This window comes from Salmo salar, chromosome 04 (assembly GCF_965601325.2).
Source record: "Salmo salar chromosome 04, fSalSal1, whole genome shotgun sequence".
In the NCBI taxonomy this organism is placed as follows: domain Eukaryota; kingdom Metazoa; phylum Chordata; class Actinopteri; order Salmoniformes; family Salmonidae; genus Salmo; species Salmo salar.
This window is the reverse complement of record NC_138294.1, coordinates 65851430-65873251: the sequence shown is the minus strand read 5'-3', so window position 1 is coordinate 65873251 and position 21822 is coordinate 65851430. Positions and strand designations below refer to the sequence as shown.

The 21822-nt window shown below is 45.2% G+C and overlaps 1 protein-coding gene across 2 annotated transcripts; it reads right to left on the bottom strand.

Moving 5' to 3' along the window:
- Nucleotides 1-21781, bottom strand: tex14 (testis expressed 14, intercellular bridge forming factor). 2 transcript variants are annotated; one of them, XM_014197183.3, is made up of 30 exons: nt 21062-21781; nt 20684-20856; nt 16997-17111; nt 16695-16860; nt 16473-16618; nt 16300-16378; nt 15937-16070; nt 15708-15821; nt 15398-15521; nt 15123-15301; nt 14823-14971; nt 14564-14754; nt 14316-14427; nt 13279-14213; nt 13009-13094; nt 12622-12704; nt 11984-12244; nt 11782-11879; nt 11559-11666; nt 7595-7700; nt 7356-7434; nt 6769-6908; nt 6096-6244; nt 5536-5899; nt 4918-5085; nt 4706-4814; nt 2896-3000; nt 1249-1382; nt 1122-1167; nt 1-527 (listed from the first exon to the last, which is right to left on the bottom strand). In XM_014197183.3, exons 2-30 carry the CDS (start codon nt 20808-20810, stop codon nt 452-454), a joined length of 4683 nt encoding a protein of 1560 aa, XP_014052658.2. In that variant the 5' UTR covers nt 20811-20856; nt 21062-21781; the 3' UTR covers nt 1-451. The 2 variants fall into 2 exon arrangements, with proteins under 2 accessions (XP_014052658.2, XP_014052656.2); XM_014197181.3 differs by having other exon boundaries at nt 20684-21149; nt 21269-21781.
- Between the last annotated feature and the right edge of the window lie 41 nt (nt 21782-21822).

Below are 21822 nucleotides of genomic sequence, written 5' to 3'. Positions count from 1 at the left end.
TTCGCTCAATGAAGAATTTATTTAAGAGCACAAACACATTTAGCATCTTAAGTACAGTGAAGTTGCTTTCCCGAACTATGTAAAACAATTACAAAATGAACAGGAACCTTAAAGAAAAATGAATGCAGACCATTACATTTACTTATTGGTCAAACCTGATCAATGGATAATGTATTAACAGTAATGGTAACAATTTAATTTAACTAAGGCTTGATGTAGAGCACCGAATACAAACGCCCTCAACAGCAACACATAACTTCAGTCAGACATTAAAGACAAATGTATGACCTCAACTATCCAAAGGAGATTTTTTTAGAATGAGAGAATACATAAGTTATCAAAAGTCCAGCACCAAAGAAAACATTGTCATGCTTAAAGGGTGGTTCTCACCACAAAAACATTTTTGAATGGTAGAGTAGAGAAATAAGACTGTCAAGTTACATGTGTTGTCCTACATGTTTTTTCTCAATCTCACTTGGTTGGGGTCACTTTGGCTTTTGATGGGAGTCTGCTCCAGGACAATTAGCCTGCAGGCATAAAGAACCAAATGAACACTACAGTCTAAGCATGCAAGCTAAACTCTAGTGTAATATGACTGGCTTCTACAAACATACATCCACAGTAAAGTCCCATATCGACATAACCTTAAAGGCGCTCAGCAAGGAAGAAGCCACTGCTCCAAAACCGCCATTAAAAAAGCCAGACTACAGTTTAACGGCACATGGGGACAAAGAAAACCTGACTCGGTTACACCAGCTCTGTCAGGAGGAATGGGTCACAATTCACCCAACTTATTGTGGGAAGCTTGTGGAAGGCTACCCGAAACATTTGACCCAAGTAAAGGCAATGCTACCAAATACTAATTGAGTGCATGTAAACTTCTGACCCACTGGGAATGTGATGAAAGAAATAAAAGCTGAAATCATTCTCTACTATTATTCTGACATTTCAAATAGTGGTGATCCTAACTGACCTTAGACAGGGAATTTTTACTAGGATTAAATGTCAGGAATTGTGAAAAACTGAGTTTAAATGCATTTGGCTAAGGTGTATGTAAACTTCAGACTTCAACTGTGTATGTATGTATGTATGTGTATGTATGTATAATAACTTAAACACACCTGTGAGGCTGACTCCAGGTCTCATGACTAGCCATCTCTAGCTTTTCTGTCAAAACAAAGTTGGTTAGAATTGTACACCTCTTTAGTATGTCAGTAATTGGGGAGCAAGGGAGGGTGCTTTGTTCACCTGCGACAGGTGCTGGTTCTGTCCAGTCATTGGTGTTGACCCCCTTCTGTTCTCCCACCTCGGCACGGTCCCCTCCTGGACAACCTGCATCCTCACTCAACTCGCCCTCCACCTGGGGCTCACACACACCCAGCCTGGCCACAGGGAAGGCATAAACATTCCACACACCAATCCACACTTTACAGTAACAAGGGTCAGTTGTGGGTGGACACATCAGGTACCATCTCAGGGCTTCTAGGCCATAGGTTCACAAGGCCATAGTATGAATGAAGCAGGTATAATGGTAATGATCACTTTTTCAGAAGGTTCCATTGGTCACTATTGTAAAAGTATGGGCCCAAGTTGCGACTTAACTAATTAGTAGGGATGCGCAATGTCGGTGATATTAGCTAAAAATGCCAATATCGGCCCGATGTCTAGTTTAACGCCGATGTCAAAGCTGACCTGCATACCTATAACGTCGGCACATGCCGTAATGACGCCACGTAAAATGTTGCGCTACACGTGCAACACAGCATTCCTAACCTAGCCCATGTCGTCTGCTGTGTGGATCGAGCAGTCATTTGAACGAGTAACAAAATTTCAGCGACAGCCCAAAGGTGAAATCCATTAACTTGGGGCGGCAGGTAGCCTAATGGTTAGAGCATTGGACTAGTAACTGGAAGGTTGCAAGATCGAATCCCCGAGCTGACAAGGTAAAAATCTGTCGTTCTGCCCCTGAACAAGGCAGTTAACCCACTGTTCCTAGGCTGTCATTGAAAATAAAAATTTGTTCTTAACTGACTTGCCTAGTTAAATAAAAGGTAAAAAACCCCTCCAAGATAATGGATTCATTGGTTGATTGTCAAGGGCATTCTCCGTCGTGGTTGATGTTGGCCTTTACTGGTCAAACACCGGTACACATGTTGCCCTACAGGAGTTACACAGTAATTGCGTTCCATACTATGGAACGCCGTTTGGGTCTTTGCGTGTCAACGATACATCAAATAACAGTTATATTATAGAATGTTGTGTGCATGATTTCCTGCAAGACAGGAATGTCAGTGTTCTGCCATGGCCAGCGAAGAGCCCGGATCTCAATCCCATTGAGCAAGTCTGGGACCTGTTGGATCAGAGGGTGAGGACTAGGGCCATTCCCCCCTCGAAATGTCCGGGAACTTGCAGGTGCCTTGTTGGAAGAGTGGGATAACATCTCACGGCAAGAACGGGCAAATCTGGTGCAGTCCATGAGGAGGAGATGCTTAATGCAGTTGGTGGCCACACCAGATACTGACTTACTTTTGATTTTGACCACCCCCCTCCCCCGTTGTTCAGGGACACATTCAATTCCTGTTAGTCACATGTCTGTGGAACTTGTTCAGTTGTTGAATCTTAGGTTCATACAAATGTTTACACATGTTAAGTCTTCTGAAAAGAAACGCAGTTGACAGTGAGAGGACGGTTCTTTTTTGCCGAGTTTAGATTGCTTAAAAGGCCGCTAAAAATTGTAATATTGGTATCGGGTTTTTTTTGGCAAGGAAAATATCAGTATCGGCCAAAAATGTCATATCTGTGCATCGCTACTAATTAGTAAACTATGTTGGACTGACTTCAACTGTGGATATTGGATTAGGTTGTAAGGTTATATGCTAATGGCTGGGCACTCACTGTTGTTTGGGGTGTGCAACCAGACCTGGACTTTTCAGAACCCTGTGACCAGCGGCCCTTTCCACCAACATGCCCTGCAGCACTTCATCCAGAGTAGAGTGAGCTCTGGATGGAGAGAGAGCGAGCCTGAGTATACATCACATATGTCAACTTTACCACTTTAGGGGTACTACTATTTTAGTATTATATCACCAGTCTGGTAATATTGCCAATTAATAAATACGGCAGAAATAGTGTCCAATACAGTAGTCTCCAACCCTGGTCCTGGAGGTTGGGAGTGAATAAACTAAGTGTTGGCTGGAACAAAAGCAGGCACAGTTGTGACCCCTGGCCAGAGCTTCAGCGCATTCGGAAAGTATTCAGACCTTGACTTTATTCAAATTTTGTTAGGTAATAACAGCCTTATTCTAAAATTAATTAAATTGTTTTGTTTCCGTAATCTACAAACAATACCCCATAATGACAAAGCAAAAGCAGGTTTTTAGAACATTTGTCAAATATATATACATTTAAAAAAAAATCTAATTTACAAGTATTCAGTCCCTTTACTCAGTACTTTGTTGAAGCACCTTTGGCAGCGATTACAGCCTCAAGTCTTCTTGGGTATGACGCTACAAGCTTGGCACAACTGTATTTGGGGAGTTTCTCCCATTCTCTGCAGATCCTCTCAAGCTCTGTCAGGTTGGATGGGGAGTGTCACTGCACAGCTATTGTCAGGTCTCTCCAGAGATGTTCGATCGGTTCAAGTCCAGGCTTTGGCTGGGCCACACAAGAACATTCAGAGATTGTCCTGAAGCCACTCTTGCTTTGTCTTGGATGTGTGCTTAGGGTTGTTATCCTGTTGGAAGGTGAACCTTCACCCCCAGTCTGAGGTCCTGAGCCCTCTGGAGCAGGTTTTCATCAAGGATCTCTCTGTACTTTGCTCTGTTCCCCTTTCCCTCGATCCTGACTAGTCTCCCAGTCCCTGCCGCTGAAAATCATCCCCACAGCATGATGCTGCCACCACCATGCTTCACCGTAGGGATGGTGCCAGGTTTCCTCCAGACGTGACGCTTGGCATTCTGCCAAAGAGTTCAATCTTGGTTTCACCAGACCAGAGAACCTTGTTACTCATGGTCTGAGAGTCCTTTAAGTCCCTTTTGACAAACTCCAAGCGGGCTGTCGTGTGCCTTTTACTGAGGAGTGGCTACTGTCTGGCCACTCTACCACAAAGGTCTGATTGGTGGAGTTCTGCAGAGATGGTTGTCCTTCTGGAAGGTTCTCGCATCTCCACAGAGGAACTCTGGAGCTCTGTCAGAGTGACCATTGGGTTCTTGGTCACCTCCCTGACCAAGGACCATCTCCCCTGATTGCTCAGTTTGGCTGGGCAGCCAGCTCTAGAAAAAGTCTTGGTGGTTCCAAACTTCTTCCATTTAAAAATGGAGGCCACTGTGTTCTTGGGGACCTTCAATGCTGCATACATTTTGGCTTGGGTTTTGCTCTTACATGCACTGTCAACTGTGGGACCTTATATAGACAGGTGTGTGCCTTTCCAAATCATGTCCAATCAATTGAATTTACCACAGGTGGATTCTAATCAAGTTTTAGAAACATCAAGGATGATCAATGGAAACAGGATTCACCTGAGCGCAACTTCGAGATATGTTTATTTTTAATACATTTGCAAACATTTCTTAAAACCTGTTTCATTCTGGGTATTCTGTATCGATTGAGAATTTTTTCATTTAATCCATTTTAGATTAAGGCTGTAACGTAACAAAATGTGTTAAGTGTCAAGGGTTCTGAATACACTATGTTTAGTGAGTCCTACCTGTCAGTCTCCTCCAGTGAGTCTGGGCCCCCAGACAGGCCTTTGGCCTGGCTCTGCTGTACAGGTGCTGCAGCTCCCTCTGTGTCTGGACCACAGCCTGAAAGGTAATCTGAACAGAGGTAAATTGCTTTCTTATTAGAAATATGCATTTGCTACGGTTTAGAGATACTGTTTTTTTCTTATTATTATGCTGATGTAATGCAGTATAGTACCTTCACTGTGTGTGCTGCAATGGTGGGCTCCTGATGCTTCTGCCTGCTCTGTACTGGTCACAGAACCCTCTTCGCCAGTTAGCACTTGATCATTAATCACCTCTTCATCCTCATGGTCTGTCTCCTCTTCGCCAGGCAACTCTTCCTTATTTGACACAAGTTCATCTTCTGCAGAGACAGGTTTATAACTGAACACAGTCTACCACCAAACATACATAGTACACTGGTCTGGGGTTGACATATTGATCTAATAGTAATATCACGTCAGTTAGTTGAAATGCAGTTACTGACAATAACATTCAACTGATCAGCAACCTTAATTGAATCAGGTGAGTTCCCACTGGGCGCAGACATCAGTTCTGATTTACATTTGGTTGAGTTGTCAACTAACGGAAATTAAACGTGAAATCAAAAAATGTCACCTTGACATTGGATTTACATTAGTATTTTTATTTTCTCTTACGTTTTTTACTTTAAAAAAAATCCAATCAGTTTTCCACATTGATTTAATGTCATCACACATTTTTTTTGGGGGGGGGGGTTGGGTTAACATGGATAGGGCTTCTATCAAAGCCTGCACCCGCACCTCCAGAACTATGTTTGGAGACAACACCTCACCTCCCTCTAAAACAGAGGAGCTAGCATCCAGAGGATCTTCATCCATCAGGTCGACATCCACACCAGCACATCTACCCTGATCGGACCCTTCCAACTCTTCTTTCCTGTCAGCAACCAGCGACATCCCTCTCTCCCCTTCGAGATACTCCATGTTCTTCTCCTCCAAACTCTCTCTCTCCTCCACCTCCTCCCTTTCTTGGCTGGTGGTGGGTATGGTGTAGGTAGAGCCCACACCCTGGCTGGTCCTTGTGGTCTGTCTCTCTCCGGAGCTGGCTGTGGTGAACTCTGACATGCCCACGGGCGTCCCAGTCTCCTCGAGGGAGGAGTCTCTCATCAGGGAAGAGGTATGTCCGGAGAAATCTGTCTGCAGATAGAACAGCAGAAATATACATCAACCTTTAAGTTACGTTGATATAAGGTAAATAACTAATGGGTAAAACTGCACACCCTGTACATCTCCAGGACCAGGGTTGGTGGCCACCGGCGTACTATATATTTCGACAGGTCTGAAGAATTCATTGAAACATTGTTCTGACTGGGAGAGTGCTGACTATTCTGACCGTGCTGGCTCCCAGGCTGGCAGTGGCGAAGCTCTCGGTGTGGGGGGGCAGGGAGCGGGTGCTGCCCCAGGTGGAGGTGTCCAGCAGGCTGGGCAGAGGGGGGATGGGCTCCCCAGTGACCCCCATGGCTCTGTAGTTGGGCGCAGTTGCTGCACCACAACAAAACAAGTATACCAGTGACATCTTGCTGCAATTCAACTTGTAAAAGTAGTGCTCCTGGTGTTTAACATGCACACGCAAGGTGTGTGAACTGACTGGTAATGTATGTGTGAAATAAAGTTGATTTTGGTTGCATAGGGCCTCGACTATACACCACTGGATATTGTACTACGATTTCTGAATTAAAGAAGCTACTCGCTAGCGAAACTCTAGCTAGCTACATTGACTATGTTCACAATGTAAACAATAGCAACTTGTGTAATTAGAGGAACCTTTAGTACAACCACTAGCAACAATTTAATGAGTACTTGCGAAAAACTGGACCAAAGCTATTGTACTTAGGCATAGTCGATGAATATGGTACAGTATAGTAGGGGAAAATAGAATAAAGACGCTCTTCCCCTCTCCGTGTAGCAGGTAGAACGCACTTTGTAGCAAACAATGCTGATGGCAAAGCTACGCGTATAGTGGAGCTTAAATATAACACTGGTAGCTGGGTGGCGTTGGTTGGTACCTGGGCTGCGTGGGGTGCTGTAGCAGGGCGGAGGCTGTCTGTTCAGGGGGCTGGGGTGCAGTCTCTCCTGGCCCAACCACTCGTGGTGCTGGGCGGGTGAGCACGTGATGCTGGAGACATCAGCCAGGTCAGGTAGACCACTATACATACATACATACATACATACATCCCCCGAGCTGCAGAGTGTGTGTCTCAGAATAATTAGATCTTGGGCATGATGTGGACATACTCCCAAAGGATGAACTGTTGGTTCTTGACTATATCACACCTCAATCTACTCTTTACATTTGTCAATTAGCAGACGTTCTTCTCCATAGCAACAGTAGTGAGTGCATACATTTTTCGTACTGGTCCCCCATGTGAATCAAACCTACAAGCACCATGTTCTACCAACTGAGCTACACAGGACTACAGCATCACCCTTTCCAGAGCTCCTAAACAACATTCCCATCAGGTTCTAAGAGGAATTTACAAACATTAGAAGTTTCAGTGCAGATGAATGCTTATTGACAACACACATACATTACATAATCATACTGCACAGTTGATTCTACCATGGAGTGTCAGTGTGTTGGTGCTGCTCCTACCTGGCCATTGGAAAGGGTGCGTGCTGACTGACAGTGGGGTTTATATCAATCTCATCTGACTCCTGTACAGGCTGACACTCTGGGGAAATGAACACTACATCAGTTTATTATCTGTCTTCATCTACTACTGCCTGAATGACCCAGCAGTGAATATGATAGCTTACACACTGGAATACTGCTCCAACTCTGGTTGAGTGTCAAAACACACACACACACACACACCCCCCCCGCCATCTTACTCCTGTGTTTGGTCTCCAGCGTCGGTTCCTCTGGTGCAGTCCTACTGACAGCAGCCCTACACACCTCCACTGTCACATCCAGGTCGTCCTCTGAGCTGACAGGGCTCTGACAGGAGTAAACCAACCAGTAAGAGGAAACAAACAACTACAGTTAACTACATGCATGACTACCTAATTAGCTAAATAACTACCTAATTAGCTAAATAACTAACTACTCCTACATTATGTTATACCATATACATTTACATCATTTAGCAGACGCTCTTATCCAGAGCGACTTACAGTAGTGAATGCATACATTTCATACATTTTTTGTTTTTCTGTGCTGGCCCCCCGTGGGAATCGAACCCACAACCCTGGCGTTGCAAACACCATGCTCTACCTACTGAGCTACAGGGAAGGCCATATATACAGTGCCTTCATAAAGTATTCATACCCCTTGACTTTAGTGTTACAGCCTGAATTCAAAATAGATTCTCACCCATCTACACACAATACCCCATAATGACAATGTGAAAACATGTTGAGATTTTTTGGGCAAATGTATTGAAAATGAAATACAGAAATCTAATTTACATAAGCATTCACACCCCTTTTCTAGGACACTCCAAATTGAGCTCAGGTGTATCCAATTTACATTGATCATCCTTGCAGTAGCTACATCTTGGAGTCCACCTGTGGCCAATTAAATTGTTTGGATATGATTTAGAAAGAAACACACCTGTTGATATAAGGTCCCACAGTTGACAGTGCATGCCAGAGCAGAAACTATTGGAAGAGGTACAAAACTGAGGCTTGAATGCAAAATAAAGATGTTTATTAAAACGTCATTGTGTCCAAAAAATGTAAGTGCATAAATGAAAAGTGAAAACAAATGTTTCGGCCTCACATGATCAAGCAAGAAAACAGAAAATCTACGAATCAGTACCAAGTACAATAGAATGCATGATCTACACTGAACAAAAATATGAATGCAACATGTAAAGTGTTGGCCCATGTTTCATTAGCTGAAATGAAAAAAATCCCAAAAGATGTATATAAAGTTAAAAAAAAAGCTTATTTCTCACAAATTGTGCACAAATTTTGTTCATATCCCTGTTAATGAGCATTTCCCCTTAGCCAAGATAATCCATCCACCTGACAAGTGTGGCATATCAAGAAGCTGATTAAACAGCATGATCATTACACGGTGCTGGGGACAATAAAAGGCCACACTAAAATGTGCAGTTGTCACAACACAATGCCACAGATGTCTCAAGTTGAGGGAGCATGCAATTGGCATGCTGATGTCCACCAGAGCTGTTGGCAGATAATTGAATGTTAATATCTCTACCATAAGCTGCCTCAAAAGTTGTTTTAGAGAATTTGATAGTACGTCCAACTGGCCTCACAACCACAGACCACAGTAGCCCAGGACCTCCACATCCGGCTTCATATGCGGGATCGTCTGAGGGGTATTTCTGTCTGTAATAAAGTTATTTGGTGGGGAAAAACACATGCTGATTGGCTGGGCCTGGCTCCCCAGTGGGTGTGCCTATGCCCTCTAAGGCACACCCATGGCTGTACCCCTGCCCACTCAAGTGAAATCCATAGATTAGGGCCTTATTTATTTCAATCGAATTATTTCCTTATATGAACTGTAATTCAGTAAAATCATTGAAATTGTTGTGTTTATTTTTATTCAGAATAGATTACATACAAAAGCAGACAGAGAAAAAGCTATATTTTGATTTCACATAGAGCAGAAACAATACCATGAAGTCCAAGGCACTGTCTGCAGATCGCCGAGATATGTCTCATCACAAGTCTACACCAAAAGTATGTGGACACCTGCTTTTCAAACAATCTCATTCCAAAATCATGTGCATTAACATGGAGTTGGTCCCCCCCTTTGCTGCTATAACAGCCTGCACTCTTCTGGGAAGGCTTTCCACTAGATATTGGAACATTGCTGTGGGGGACTTGTTTCCATTCAGCCACGAGCATTAATGAGGTCGAGCACTGATATTGGGCGATTAGGCCTGGCAGGAGAGCGCCTTACCCAAACTGCTGCCACAAAGTTGGAAGCACAGAATCATCTAGAATGTCACTGTATGCTGTAGCATTAAGATTTCCCTTCACTGGAACTAAGGGGCCTAGCCCCCAGACCATTATTCCTCCTCCTCTAAACTTTACAGTTGGCACTCTGCATTTAGGAAAGTAGTGTTCTCCCGGCATCCACCAAACCCAGATTAGTCAGTCGGACTGCTGGTGGTAAAGCGTGATTCATCACTCCAGAGAATGCGTTTCCACTGCTCCAGAGTCCAATGGCGGTGAGCTTTACACCACATCAGCCAATGCTTGGCATTGCGCGTGGTGATCTTAGGCTTGTGTGCGGCTGCTCAGCCATGGAAACCCATTTCATGAAGCTACCGTCGAACAGTTATTGCGCTGATGTTGCTTCCAAAAGAAGTTCGGAACTCGGTAGTGAGTGTTGCAACCGAAGACAGACTATTTTTACACGCTTCAGCGCGCTGCGGTCCCGGTCTGTGAGCTTGTGTGGCCTACCACTTCGTGGCTGAGCCGTTGTTGCTCCTAGACGTTTCCACTTCACAATAACAGCAAGGCAGACATTTGACAAACAGACTAGTTGGAAAGGTGGCATCATTTGACAGTGCCACATTGAAAGTGCTTCTACACCTACATTGCTTGCCGTTTGGGGATTTAGGCTGGGTTTCTGTACAGTACTTTGTGACATCAGCTGATGTAAGGGCTTTATAAATAAATTTGATTGAAAGTCACTGAGCTCTTAAGTACTGGCCATTCTACTGCCAATTTTTGTCTATGGAGATTGCATGGCTGTGTGCTTGATTATATACACCCGACAGCAAAAGGTGTGGCTGAAATAGTCGAATCCACTAATGTGAAGGGGTGTCCACACACACACACTTTGCCATGTAGTGTATAAAACAATGTCTACAGTGGTCTCCATCATTGGAAAAAATACAGAACTACCCAGACTCTGCCTAGAGCTGGCCGTCCAACCAAACTGAGCAACCAGGCAAGAAGGACCTTGGTCAGGGAGGTGGCAAAGAACCCAATGACCACTCTGACAGAACTACAGAGTTCCTTGGCTGAGATGGGAGAACAAGTCTCTCTATAACACTTCACCAATCTGGGTTTTATGGGAGAGGGGCCAGGTGGAAGCCACTCCTGATAAAAAGGCACATGACACCACACCTGGAGTTTGCAAAAAGGCACGTGAAAGATTCTTTGGTCTGATGAGACAAAAATTGTACTCTTTGGCCTGAACCAGGCACAGCTCATCACCTGTCTAACACCATCCATACCGTGAACCATGGTGGTGGCAGCATCATGCTTTGGGAATATTTTTCAGCAGCAGGGATAGGGGGACTGGTAAGGATAGAGGGAACAATGAATGGAGACAAATACAAGCAAATCCTTTATGACAACCTGCTTCAGTGTAAATGAAAGACTGGGGCTATGATTTACATTCAAACAGGTCAACGACACTAAGCATATAGTCAAAGCACTGTTGGAATGGCTTCAGAACAAGAATGTTAAAGTCCTTGAGTGGCCCAGCCAAAGCCCAGACTTGAATCCCATTGAAAATCTGTGGAAAAACTTGAAGATTAACTGAACAGCAAGAGGTTGAGAAAATCCCCAAATCCAGATTGCTATGTCTGTATCAGTTTTGCACAAGACAACTCAAAGCTGTAATGCCAAAGGTGCTTCTACAAAGTATTGACTCAGGGGTGTGAATACTTATGTAAATGAGATATTTCTGGATTTCATTTTCAATACATTTGCAAACATATCTAAAAACAGGTTTTCACTTTGTCATTATGGTTAGAACAAATATATTTTGAATTCAGGCTGTAACAACAAAATGTGGAATAAGTCAAGGGGTATGAATACTTTCTGAAGGCATTGTAACTATTACGTTAACTAAGAACTACTAGACCTGGCTGTCTCTGGATGGGTTGTTCCTCTGCTCTGGGTTGGGGGTGTAGAACATGCTGGAAGGCTCCACAGGAGACTGGGTGTAGTCTGACTCAGAGGTCCCCTCCTCCTGGAGACACAAGGTCAAGGGTTTAACACGGAGTGTGTAACATTTTAACTAATATAATCTGATGATTATGTTCTCTATGGGGTGCAGAGTTGAGGTTTTGCTTATCTCATCTAACCTCCCTTTGTCCCGCGCCCTCCCACACCCCACATGTCATATTGAAGGTGCGGTTCACTGTGTGGAAATCTGCATCCTCTTCACTCTCACTCTGGACACCTGTATAGAAAGATGAGCTACTAAGACAGAAGATAGAAGCATAGTAGGATATGATCATATCTATGAGCATAAGGACAGTATAGCATGCTTATCAGCTGCATCACCTGCAAAGCTTTTGAAGATCTGCTCCAGCTCAGAGCTGCTTTCGAGGGCCTCAGCTGCAGCTTTCTGTGGCTGTGAGGCAGGGTCTGGAGAGGACCTGTAGCCGTTGTCACTGCGCCCCAGGGGGTTCTGTCTGGGCGGTTCCACCGCTCGCCCAAACCCCTGTCTGTCCTCCATCTCCTCACTGTCACTGCTGGCAGGGGGGCCCACAGCCACCCCCAGACACCCCCGGGTCATCCTGGCCACCAACTCTGACACCTCACCTATGAGAGGACGAGGAATTTAGAAGGAAGTTGGGGTCAGAACTGTAATAAATGTAAAGATGGTGTTCTGTGAAGTGTAACTTGGGTATAATGCATGTACACTGAACAAAAATATAAAAAAGCAATTTCAAAGATTTTACTGATCATGCTGTTTAATCAGCTTCTTGATATGCCACACCTGTCAGGTGGATGGATTATCTTGGCAAAGGAGAAATGCTCACTAACAGGGATGTAAACAAATTTGTGCACAAAATTTGAGAGAAATATGCTTTTTGTACATATGGACAATTTCTGGGATCTTATTTCAGATCATGAAACCAACACATTACATGTTGCGTTTATATTTTTGTTCAGTGTATAATATAGTGAAATCTTACTGGTCCATTTGGCCTTGACTGGGAGCTCAGGCTGTCTGGGACTGTCCTCAAGAGATTCTGTCCCCTCAGAGGACAGACACAGCCTGGGATGGGGCAGAGGGAGCAGGTTGTCAAAAACACGCAAACAAAATGTAAAGTGGGGTGTCACCAAATCCTAGTCATTTTTTAAACAAATCCCACCATTGGAAAATGTTGCTCAAAGGTATACTGTTGTAGCTAATTGGTGTTTCAATTATTTTACATTTTGGGTTAGATTTGCACAATTGTCCCCACCATATAGTTTGACTAAATGAGGCCACTGCTAGTTTTATATCCCACTTATACTTTCTACCGTATGTATATGGATTTAGAGCAGAGAACAGCGCTGCCTTCGCCAGTGTTCTGTACCTGTCAGTGAGTTCCTGTCTGTCCACTGACTGCTGCTTTGTCTCTGCCTGCTGACCTCCTCTCACTGTCCCTCTATCTCTACCTGCCTACCAGACAGACAGCAGTCACTCACTCACTCAGTCACAACACAACCTGGGAAGAGCTATAGTTGTGACAAACTGTACAATGGGAATATATTCTTAATCCAATCATGGCACTTTTGTGAGACTCAGAGTTGCAGTTGTGTGTGTGTGTGAACACCAGAGGTTGCAATTTGTGGTGGTGTGCTACCTGCTGCTGCCTTCTGGGGCATATGTTGACAAAGCTGTCCTCTGGAGCCGAGCTATAGTGGCTCATCTCCTCACCCTCGCTGCCAGTTCCCTCCGAAGTAGTGCACTCCAAAGTAGGGTACTCCTCCGAAGGGCACTCCAGAGTAGTGCACTCCAGATTAGGGTATTCCTCGGCAGGATACTCCCTCTGCCACGCGGCCAGCTCCTCAGCGCTGAGCGGCCTGGACTCTCCTCCCTTCAGTAGCTGGGCCTCCAGTCTCTTGGCCGAGGGGTGGACACCATGTGGTAGGAGGCGGTATTGTGAAGGAGGCCCCACTGCGCGGGACATGTAACTACACATCGACCCAGAAAGAGTGGAGGAGAGGGAGGTGGAGGCTGAGGAGGAGATATGGGGGGTCTGAGCATCTTTTCCCTCTGCCCCTCTGTCCACCTCGTCGACCGCCCCCCGCTCCTGTTGCCGTCGACAACGGCCTGTTTCCACGACGGCCAGGTTGCACTCGGACTGCTGCAACAGTACCTGGGAGACCTTGAGGTTGAGGACGATGGAGCTGATGTGCTCCGAGAGCTTTCCGGACACTTGGCGCTCTGGCTGAACAGCCCTCTCCTTCATAATTGTCCGCTCCTCTTCTTCCTCATCCTCTGTTACAGTGCTGGAGTCAGACTCTTCTTCTTGGGTGTTGTAGGGTTCCGATGGCACAACAGAGCACAAGCGCCAGTCATCCAGGGGCAGGGTGTCCCTAAAAGAGATGTCACGGTGGAATATGGGCTGTTCAGAGTCTGTCGTCATCCCTCCTTCTCCCCTCTCTGTCTCGTTCTCGCTGTCCAGCAGTTTGTCCAGTTCGTTGAGCTGGTCCTGGATCTCCCTGTCCACTGTAGTGACCATGGAACTGCCTAAAGAACCTTCCTGTGGGTCAGTGTAGGCGGTAGGCCTAAGGTCTGAGAAAGAGGGGAAAAGACATGGCTAAAACCCTTATTTTTATTGTATTGTTCAGGGTGTTTTGTATGTGCTTTTGTATGTGCTGTGTTCAACACCAGCACCTGCAGGCTCCTTGACTGGGGCGGACTCTGGACTCCAGCCTGCAGGCCTGAGCCCTCCTCCTACATCTGTGTACAGCCCACTCCTCCTCCTTCCCCCTACTTGGGACAGCTCCTACCACACACAAATACCAGGGTCACCACAGAGAGGTCATGATAACAAATCCATAAAATGTCATGTGAGGCTGCTGCCACTATTACGACACCAACCATTGCTTATGTTGGCTGAGTGCCTAGGCTGCAGTCTATACCTTCATGTCTTGGCGCAGTGTGTAACGCAAGTCCTGCAGGCTGTGTGTGCGGTCCTCGGGGCGGGGCTGCAGGCCCACCCTGACCAGGGCGTAGTAAGGCTGGGGCACACTGGAATCTGTAGCCAGGGCCTGGCCCAACTCTACAGTCTGCCTGATCCAACGAGGGTCCACCGGGCCCCACGGCACTGAGTCTACGGTAGAACACACACATGCAAATATTCACACTGCTGCAGTGGACAACAGATGTTGGAGTAGCTACCTGTATAGAGCTCCTGGATGAGGGCACACAGGCTGTAGAGGTCAGCTTTCCCTGTGCAGGGTCTCCGTCTGATGACCTCAGGGGCGGCCCAGTTGTACAGGCCTGGGGGCAGGGGTAGGTGAGCCGAGGGTCTGCGGTGACTATTGTCACTGGGAGAAGAACAGGACATACAGACCAATACTTATTACTTACCACCCTTATGGAATAATGTTCAGTATTTCATTGCAGGCACATGGACTACAATAAAAGTTGTACAGGAAAAAGAAAGACCTAGTAGTGCAAGTTTCCCTTTCTTCCTACCTGGGCACCATGAAGCCGAGGCCGGAGAGTTTGGCCACGCCAGGGTGTGTGAGGAGGATGCTGTGGGAGGAGAGCGCTCGCAACACCAGGGCCCGACCATGCAGGTAGAGCAGAGCCTCACACACCTGCAGCACCACTAACAGCATGGTCTCAGCACGCAGCACTGGAAACTCAGCACGCTGGTGAGGTGCACAAATACATTTGTTAAATTGAATGAATCTGAAAGTACAAAACACTGATAAATGTTGAAAGTGTGTATGTGTGGTGGGGATTACCCTCTGGTGCAGCAAATTGTGCAGAGAGCCCACGTGGACTCGCTCAAACACCAGACGGACCCTCAGCAGGTCACTGGACATGCTCACTGCCATCAGCTGCAGCAGGTAGGGATGGAACAGCTGGCTACAAACAGACAGTCACACAACAGTTACTGGGTTATTCTGTATATCCATAGACAGCATCAATAGCACTAAAATGACAGGTGTACTTCATGTTAAAGACTATCATTTGGAGAAACACTTGAGAACTCAACGCAGCAGTCATTTAAGTTGTTTAAAGAGTTCAAAGAGACCGTCTTCGTCTTCTCACTTGCAGTACTCCAGCTCAATGAGCATCAGGTCAAGGTAAGCCTCTTGGCTGCCCCCTTGTGGAGAGATGGACTGCAGCTCCTTCACAGTGATCCTGCAGCCCTTCCAGCTGTAACTGACAGATGGAACAACTAGCTTAGAGATTTTTTTCCCCTAAGTCTGTAGCTTCTTATTTGATGCAATCCCATAGGAGTTATATAAGATGTGGTTCCAGTCCTCAGTAGTCTTACTTGGTCATGGTAATGAAGGCGCCACAGGTGAAGGAGAGGAGGGGTTCGTCGTCCGCCTGCCCTAACTCACTGTCCCCAATCACAGGCAGGAAGGCCAGAAGGCCCAACGCATGTCCCAGCTTATCTACACACATCTGAGCCCAGCAAGAAAACACAGTCACTCACTCTCATCCAGAAACAAAATACTGCCATTCCAAAATATACCACACTATATGCAATTTAGCAGACGCTTTTATCCAAATAAACTCATACATATATACACATACATACAGTATAATGATAAAGGGACAAATCCTAATATGACGTGGCCACATGATGCAACTTATTTTGGTTATCATCAACTTCACCGTTTTAGGCAAATACCTTTCCAAAGCCAAAACATTGAACTGTGTCACAGGCAGAGGACTTGGTAATCTTTCTGTTGAGGTGCAGGTCAGAGCCACTGCAACATGGGAGAAATGTTAACATACAGATTTTAAGAAAACAAACCCCCCAAAAATTGGCAGTATTAATGTAGGATCCCCCCACCTACTCACCCAGACTTGAGGAGCTCCAGTAGAGAGGGGGAGCGCAGCAGAGTCTTGGAAGAGGTGGAGGTGGGGGTCCGGCACAGCTCCCTGGGCTGGGGGGACTGAGACAGGCTATGCATGTGGGTCACACAGCTCTTCAGGAACTTAAGCATCTTGATGACAGAGAGGGAGCGAGAGATTAGTAGTGTATACAGTATGCATCTGATCATTGTATCTGTGAGCACCAACCCTGGCGCTGTGCTCCTGAGCCCCAGCCTCGGCCCAGTCTTGGGGGCTCCTGCCTTTGTGGTCGTGGAGCCTTAGGTCCCCCCCTGCGTCTAGCAGGCCGCTCAGCAGCCAGGGGTTACAGGCGAACACGGCAGCGTGGACGGGGGTGCTCCTGTCCTCACAGCGACTACACAATAAAATAGGTCACTCACAGTATGGTGTCACAAAACATGCTGCACTAAAAGGCTTACACATCTTCGAAGTATCTATTTCATGTCTAAAAAGAGAGACATGAGAGTGAGTGAATGACTTGTCGGTCTTACTGGTTGGGGTCAGCTCCAAATTGCAGAAGCAGCTCAGTGACACTTGCCAGGCCCAGGAGAGAAGCACAGAACAGAGGTGTCTGGCCCAAGTGATTGACACAGTCCACATCCACACCTATAGCACAGCATCAGAACAGCTTTCAATTGATTCACTTCATTAGGTAGCCATTTAGTCATAACTGTCAAGCTCACTGGGTAGGTGCTAGTAGGTAGTGTTCATATGAACCAGAATCTGGCTTTACAGAAGTCAGAGGGGTTGGGTTAAATGCTGAAGACATTTAAGTTGTACAACTGACTAGGTATCCCCTTTCCGCAGCCATTGAACTTGTCATTTACCAGCTTTTCAAGCTTAATAAATGTCAAAATACATTCGTTACTCACAAAATGAAGTAATGAGTAGCAACTACCATAATTTACTGCCATCACAGCCATTATGTACTTCCAAAAAAGGTCTAAATAAGAATGTACAATCCACTGAAAAAAAATGCCTATTGTGCACCTCCAATGTAAATCGCTCACATCATTGATCCCGGGTAGCACTAACCTTACTGCCATGCACAGGTCGGAACTATACAACAGATCAATACATTGAACGTGCCATAGAGGCATTTTTTTCTGTTTCATGTAACTTTTTATTTAAACCTTTTTTGTAAGTACACGTCGGCCGTGACGGCAGTAAATGACAATAGTTGCTAATCGAATGTCCATGTTTTGTGAGTAACAAATGTATGTGGACATTATTAAGCTTGAAAACCCACTGAATGGCAAATTGAAGGCTGCTTCCTGGGCTTATTTTATTTAACCAGGTAGGCCAGTTGAGAACAAGTTCTCATTTACAACTGCGACCTGACCAAGATAAAGCAAAGCAGTGCGACAAAAACAACAGAGTTACACATGGGATAAACAAACATACAGTCAATAACACAATAGAAAAATCTATGTACAGTGTGTGCAAATGTAGAAGAGTAGGGAGGTAAGGCAATAAATAGGCCATAGTTGCGAAATAATTACAATTTAGCATTAACACTGTGGTGATAGATGTGCAGATGATGATGTGCAAGTAGAGATACTGGGGTGCAAAAGAGCAAAAAAAAAAAAAATATGGGGATGAGGTAGTTGGGTGTGCTATTTACAGATGGGCTGTGTACAGGTACAGTGATCGGTAAGCTGCTCTGACAGCTGATGCTTAAAGTTAGTGAGGGAGATAGGTCTCCAGCTTCAGTGATTTTTGCAATTCGTTCCAGTCATTGGCAGCAGAGAACTGGAAGAAAAGGCAGCCAAAGGAGGTGTTATCTTTGGGGATGACCAGTGAAATATACCTGCTGGAGTGTGTGCTACGTGTGGGTGTTGGTATGGTGACCAGTGAGCTGAGAAATTGGGGCTTTACCTAGCAAAGACTTATAGATGACCTGGAGCCAGTGGGTTTGGCGACGAATATGTAGCGAGGACCAGCCAACGAGAGCATACAGGTTGCAGTGGTGGGTGGTATAAGGCGATTTGGTAACAAAACAGATGGCACTGTGATAGACTGCTTCCAGTTTGCTGAGTAGAGTGTTGGAGGGTATTTTGTAAATGACATCGCTGAAGTCAAGGATCGGTAGGATAGTCAGTTTTACGAGGGTATGTTTGGCAGCATGAGTGAAGGAGGCTTTGTTGCGAAATAGGAAGCCGATTCCAGATTTTATTTTGAATTGGAGATGCTTAATGCGAAAGTCTCGGAAGGAGACTTTAGTCTAACCAGACACCTAGGTATTTGTAGTTGTCCACATATTCTAAGTCAGAACCGTCCAGAGTAATGATGCTAGTCAGGCGGGCAGCAATCGGTTGAAGAGCATGCATTTAGTTTTACTTGCATTTAAGAGCAGTTGGAGGCCACGGAAGGAGTGTTGTATGGCATTGAAGCTTGTCTGGAGGTTTGTTAACACAGTGTCCAAGGAAGGGCCAGATGTATACAGAATGGTGTCATCTGCATAGAGCTGGATCAGAGAATCACCAGCAGCAAGAGCGACATCATTGATATATACAGAGAAAAGAGTCGGCCTGAGAGTTGAACCCTGTGGCACCCCCATAGAGACTGCCAGAGGTCCGGACAACAGGCTCTCCGATTTAACATACTGAACTCTATCTTATAAGTAGTTGGTGAACCAGGCGAGGCAGTCATTTGAGAAACCAAGGCTATTGAGTCTGCCGATAAGAATGCGGTGATTGACAGTCGACAGCCTTGGCCAGGTCGATTAAGACTGCTGCACAGTACTGTCTTTTATCGACGGCGGCTATGATATTGTTTAGGACCTTGAGTGTGGATGAGGTGCACCCATGACCAGCTCGGAAACCAGATTGCATAGTGGAGAATTCTGCCCCTGAACAAGGCAGTTAACCCACTGTTCCTAGGCCGTCAACAGCCTTGAAAATAAGAATGTCATTGAACAAGCATGGGAAACGGTGTTTAAACCCTTTACAGTGAAGTTACTTGGATTTTTACTTATCATCTTTAAAAGACAAAAAAGGGACGTTTCTTTTTTGTTGTTGCTGAGTTTAGGTCTATAACAGTTTGGGTCTAGAGTGTCTCCCCCTTTGAAGAGGGGGATGACCGCGGCAGCTTTCCAATCTTTGGGGATCTCAGACGATATGAAAGAGAGGTTGAACAGGCTACTAATAGGGGTTGCAACAATTGCGGTGGATCATTTTAGAAAGAGAGGGTCCAGATTGTCTATGCCAGCTGATTTGTAGGGATCCAGATTTTGCAGCTTTTTCAGAACATCAGCTATCTGGATTTGGGTGAAGGGGGGGGGGGCTTGGCAAGTTGCTGCGGGGGGTGCAGAGCTGTTGGCCAGGATAGGGGTAGCCAGGTGGACAGCATGGCCAATTGTAGAAAAATGCTTATTGAAATTCTCGATTATCTTAGATTTATCGGTGGCGACAGTGTTTCCTAGCCTCAGTGCAGTGGGCAGTTGGGAGGAGGTACTCTTATTCTCCATGGACTTTACAGTCTCCCAAAACTTTTTGGAATTAGTGGCAATTTCTGTTTGAAAAAGCCAGCCTTAGCTTTCCTAACTGACTGTGTATATTGGTTCCTGACTTCCCTGAAAAGTTGCATATCGTGGGGGCTATTCGATGCTAATGCAGTACGCCACAGGATGTTTTTGGGCTGGTCAAGGGCAGTCAAGTCTGGGGTGAACCAAGGGCTATATCTGTTCTTAGTTCTAAATTTCTTGAATGGGGCATTCTTATTCAAGATGGTGAGGAAAGCACTTTTAAAGAGCAACCATGCATCCTCTACTGACAGAAGGAGGTCAATATCCTTCCAGGATACCTGGGCCAGGTCGATTAGAAAGGCCAGCTCGCTGAAGTGTTTTAAGGAGCGTTTGACAGTGATGAGGGGTGGTCGTTTGACTGCGGACCCATTACAGACGCAGGCAATGAGGCAGTGATCGCTGAGATCCTAGTTGAAGACAGCAGAGGTGTATTTAGAGGGCAGGTTGGTCAGGATGATATCTATGAGGGTGCCCGTGTTTACAGATTTAGGGTTGTACCTGGTAGGTTCTTTGATCATTTGTACTTAAAGGATAATCGCCATGTCAACGTCTCCTAACTAAAGCCAGATTCTGGTTCAGGGATCATCCATATAACTTTAGTCTATGGTTGGGATGAGAAATGCTTACTTATGCAACATTACTGTTGTTTTACCTTTCTTGAGCAGCTTCTCCAGCTTGTGCAGATTCTTCTCCAATGTGTACCTATGCAATTGAGCAGGTAGGCCTCCATTCTTCACGATCCCCAATCGCACTGGGCAGGGAACAGGCAAAGCAGCCATACTGCTTCATTCACTGCCACGGAGTTCCAACTACCAACGGGGGTCGCTGCAGTAAAAACTGCCGAATGTCAGTTAGTTGGCTAGCAAGCTAGCTAACACATTAGCTGTCTAGCTAGCTAATTAACGACCAATGACAACCAGTTAGCCAACTATGGATTCGTCGATATATTTAGTAGTTGAAATGGTTGTTAAGTTTAAGGTGTTTAGTATGAAATTAATATAAACTTAATTAGCGAAAAATACTTGTTTACCGAATTCGTAGTATCTAGTTAGCTGATCATCAGACTACGCGCGAGCGTCGAATCTCTCACAGTAAATTAGGCATCACGAGCCGTCCAACTAAAATAATTTAGGGAAAAAAATATTGTTAACGTTACGGCGCTTGTGTGCTAAAGTCGAAATGCCATAATAGAAAAGCAGATCACAAGCATATGACACGTATCTGTTAGTTTAGCTACCACAAGAGCCTTGAATGTTTACATATGGTGGTCCTTAGTGCCAAGAAGACGGGTTAATACAGGGTTTCCCAAACTCGGTGCACGTTTTGGTTTTTGCCCTATTACGACACAGCTGATTCAAATAATCAACTAATCATCTAATTTTGATCATTTGAATCAGCTGTGTACAGTAGTAGTGTTTGGGTAGAAAACAAAAGGTTCACGCCTTGGGTTACGGAGGACAGAGTTTGGAAAGCTGGTTTATAGGCAACAACCAGATTTGTGGAAAATATTTTACAGATATGTCAATGATTGCCATTTTCAGGATTGCTTTGCAGCATTACAGTTAGGTAAATTAATGTTTTTGAAATGTAGGCAGCCAATTACAATAAGTTCTCAAATGTACTGTGTTTATTCTTACATCTCCTTCCTCTATGTTATATTGGCGATCGCACAATTTAATCTGTGTTCCTCCACCTAATGTGCAGGATGGAAACAGGATTCCCCAAAATGGAACAAAATAACCCAAACTACCAAAAATTAAATACGTAAACGAAATCAAACAACTTTTCTAT

Excerpts from the sequence above, each read along its gene's own strand:
- tex14 (XM_014197183.3), bottom strand. The coding sequence starts at position 20,810 with ATGGCTGCTTTGCCTGTTCCCTGCCCAGTGCGATTGGGGATCGTGAAG. Across the intron at positions 16,379-16,472 it reads CTGGAGCTCCTCAAGTCTGG|TGGCTCTGACCTGCACCTCA; the intron begins GTGAGTAGGTGG and ends CCCATGTTGCAG. Across the intron at positions 6,909-7,355 it reads GCACCCTTTCCAATGGCCAG|TGGTCTACCTGACCTGGCTG; the intron begins GTAGGAGCAGCA and ends ATGTATGTATAG.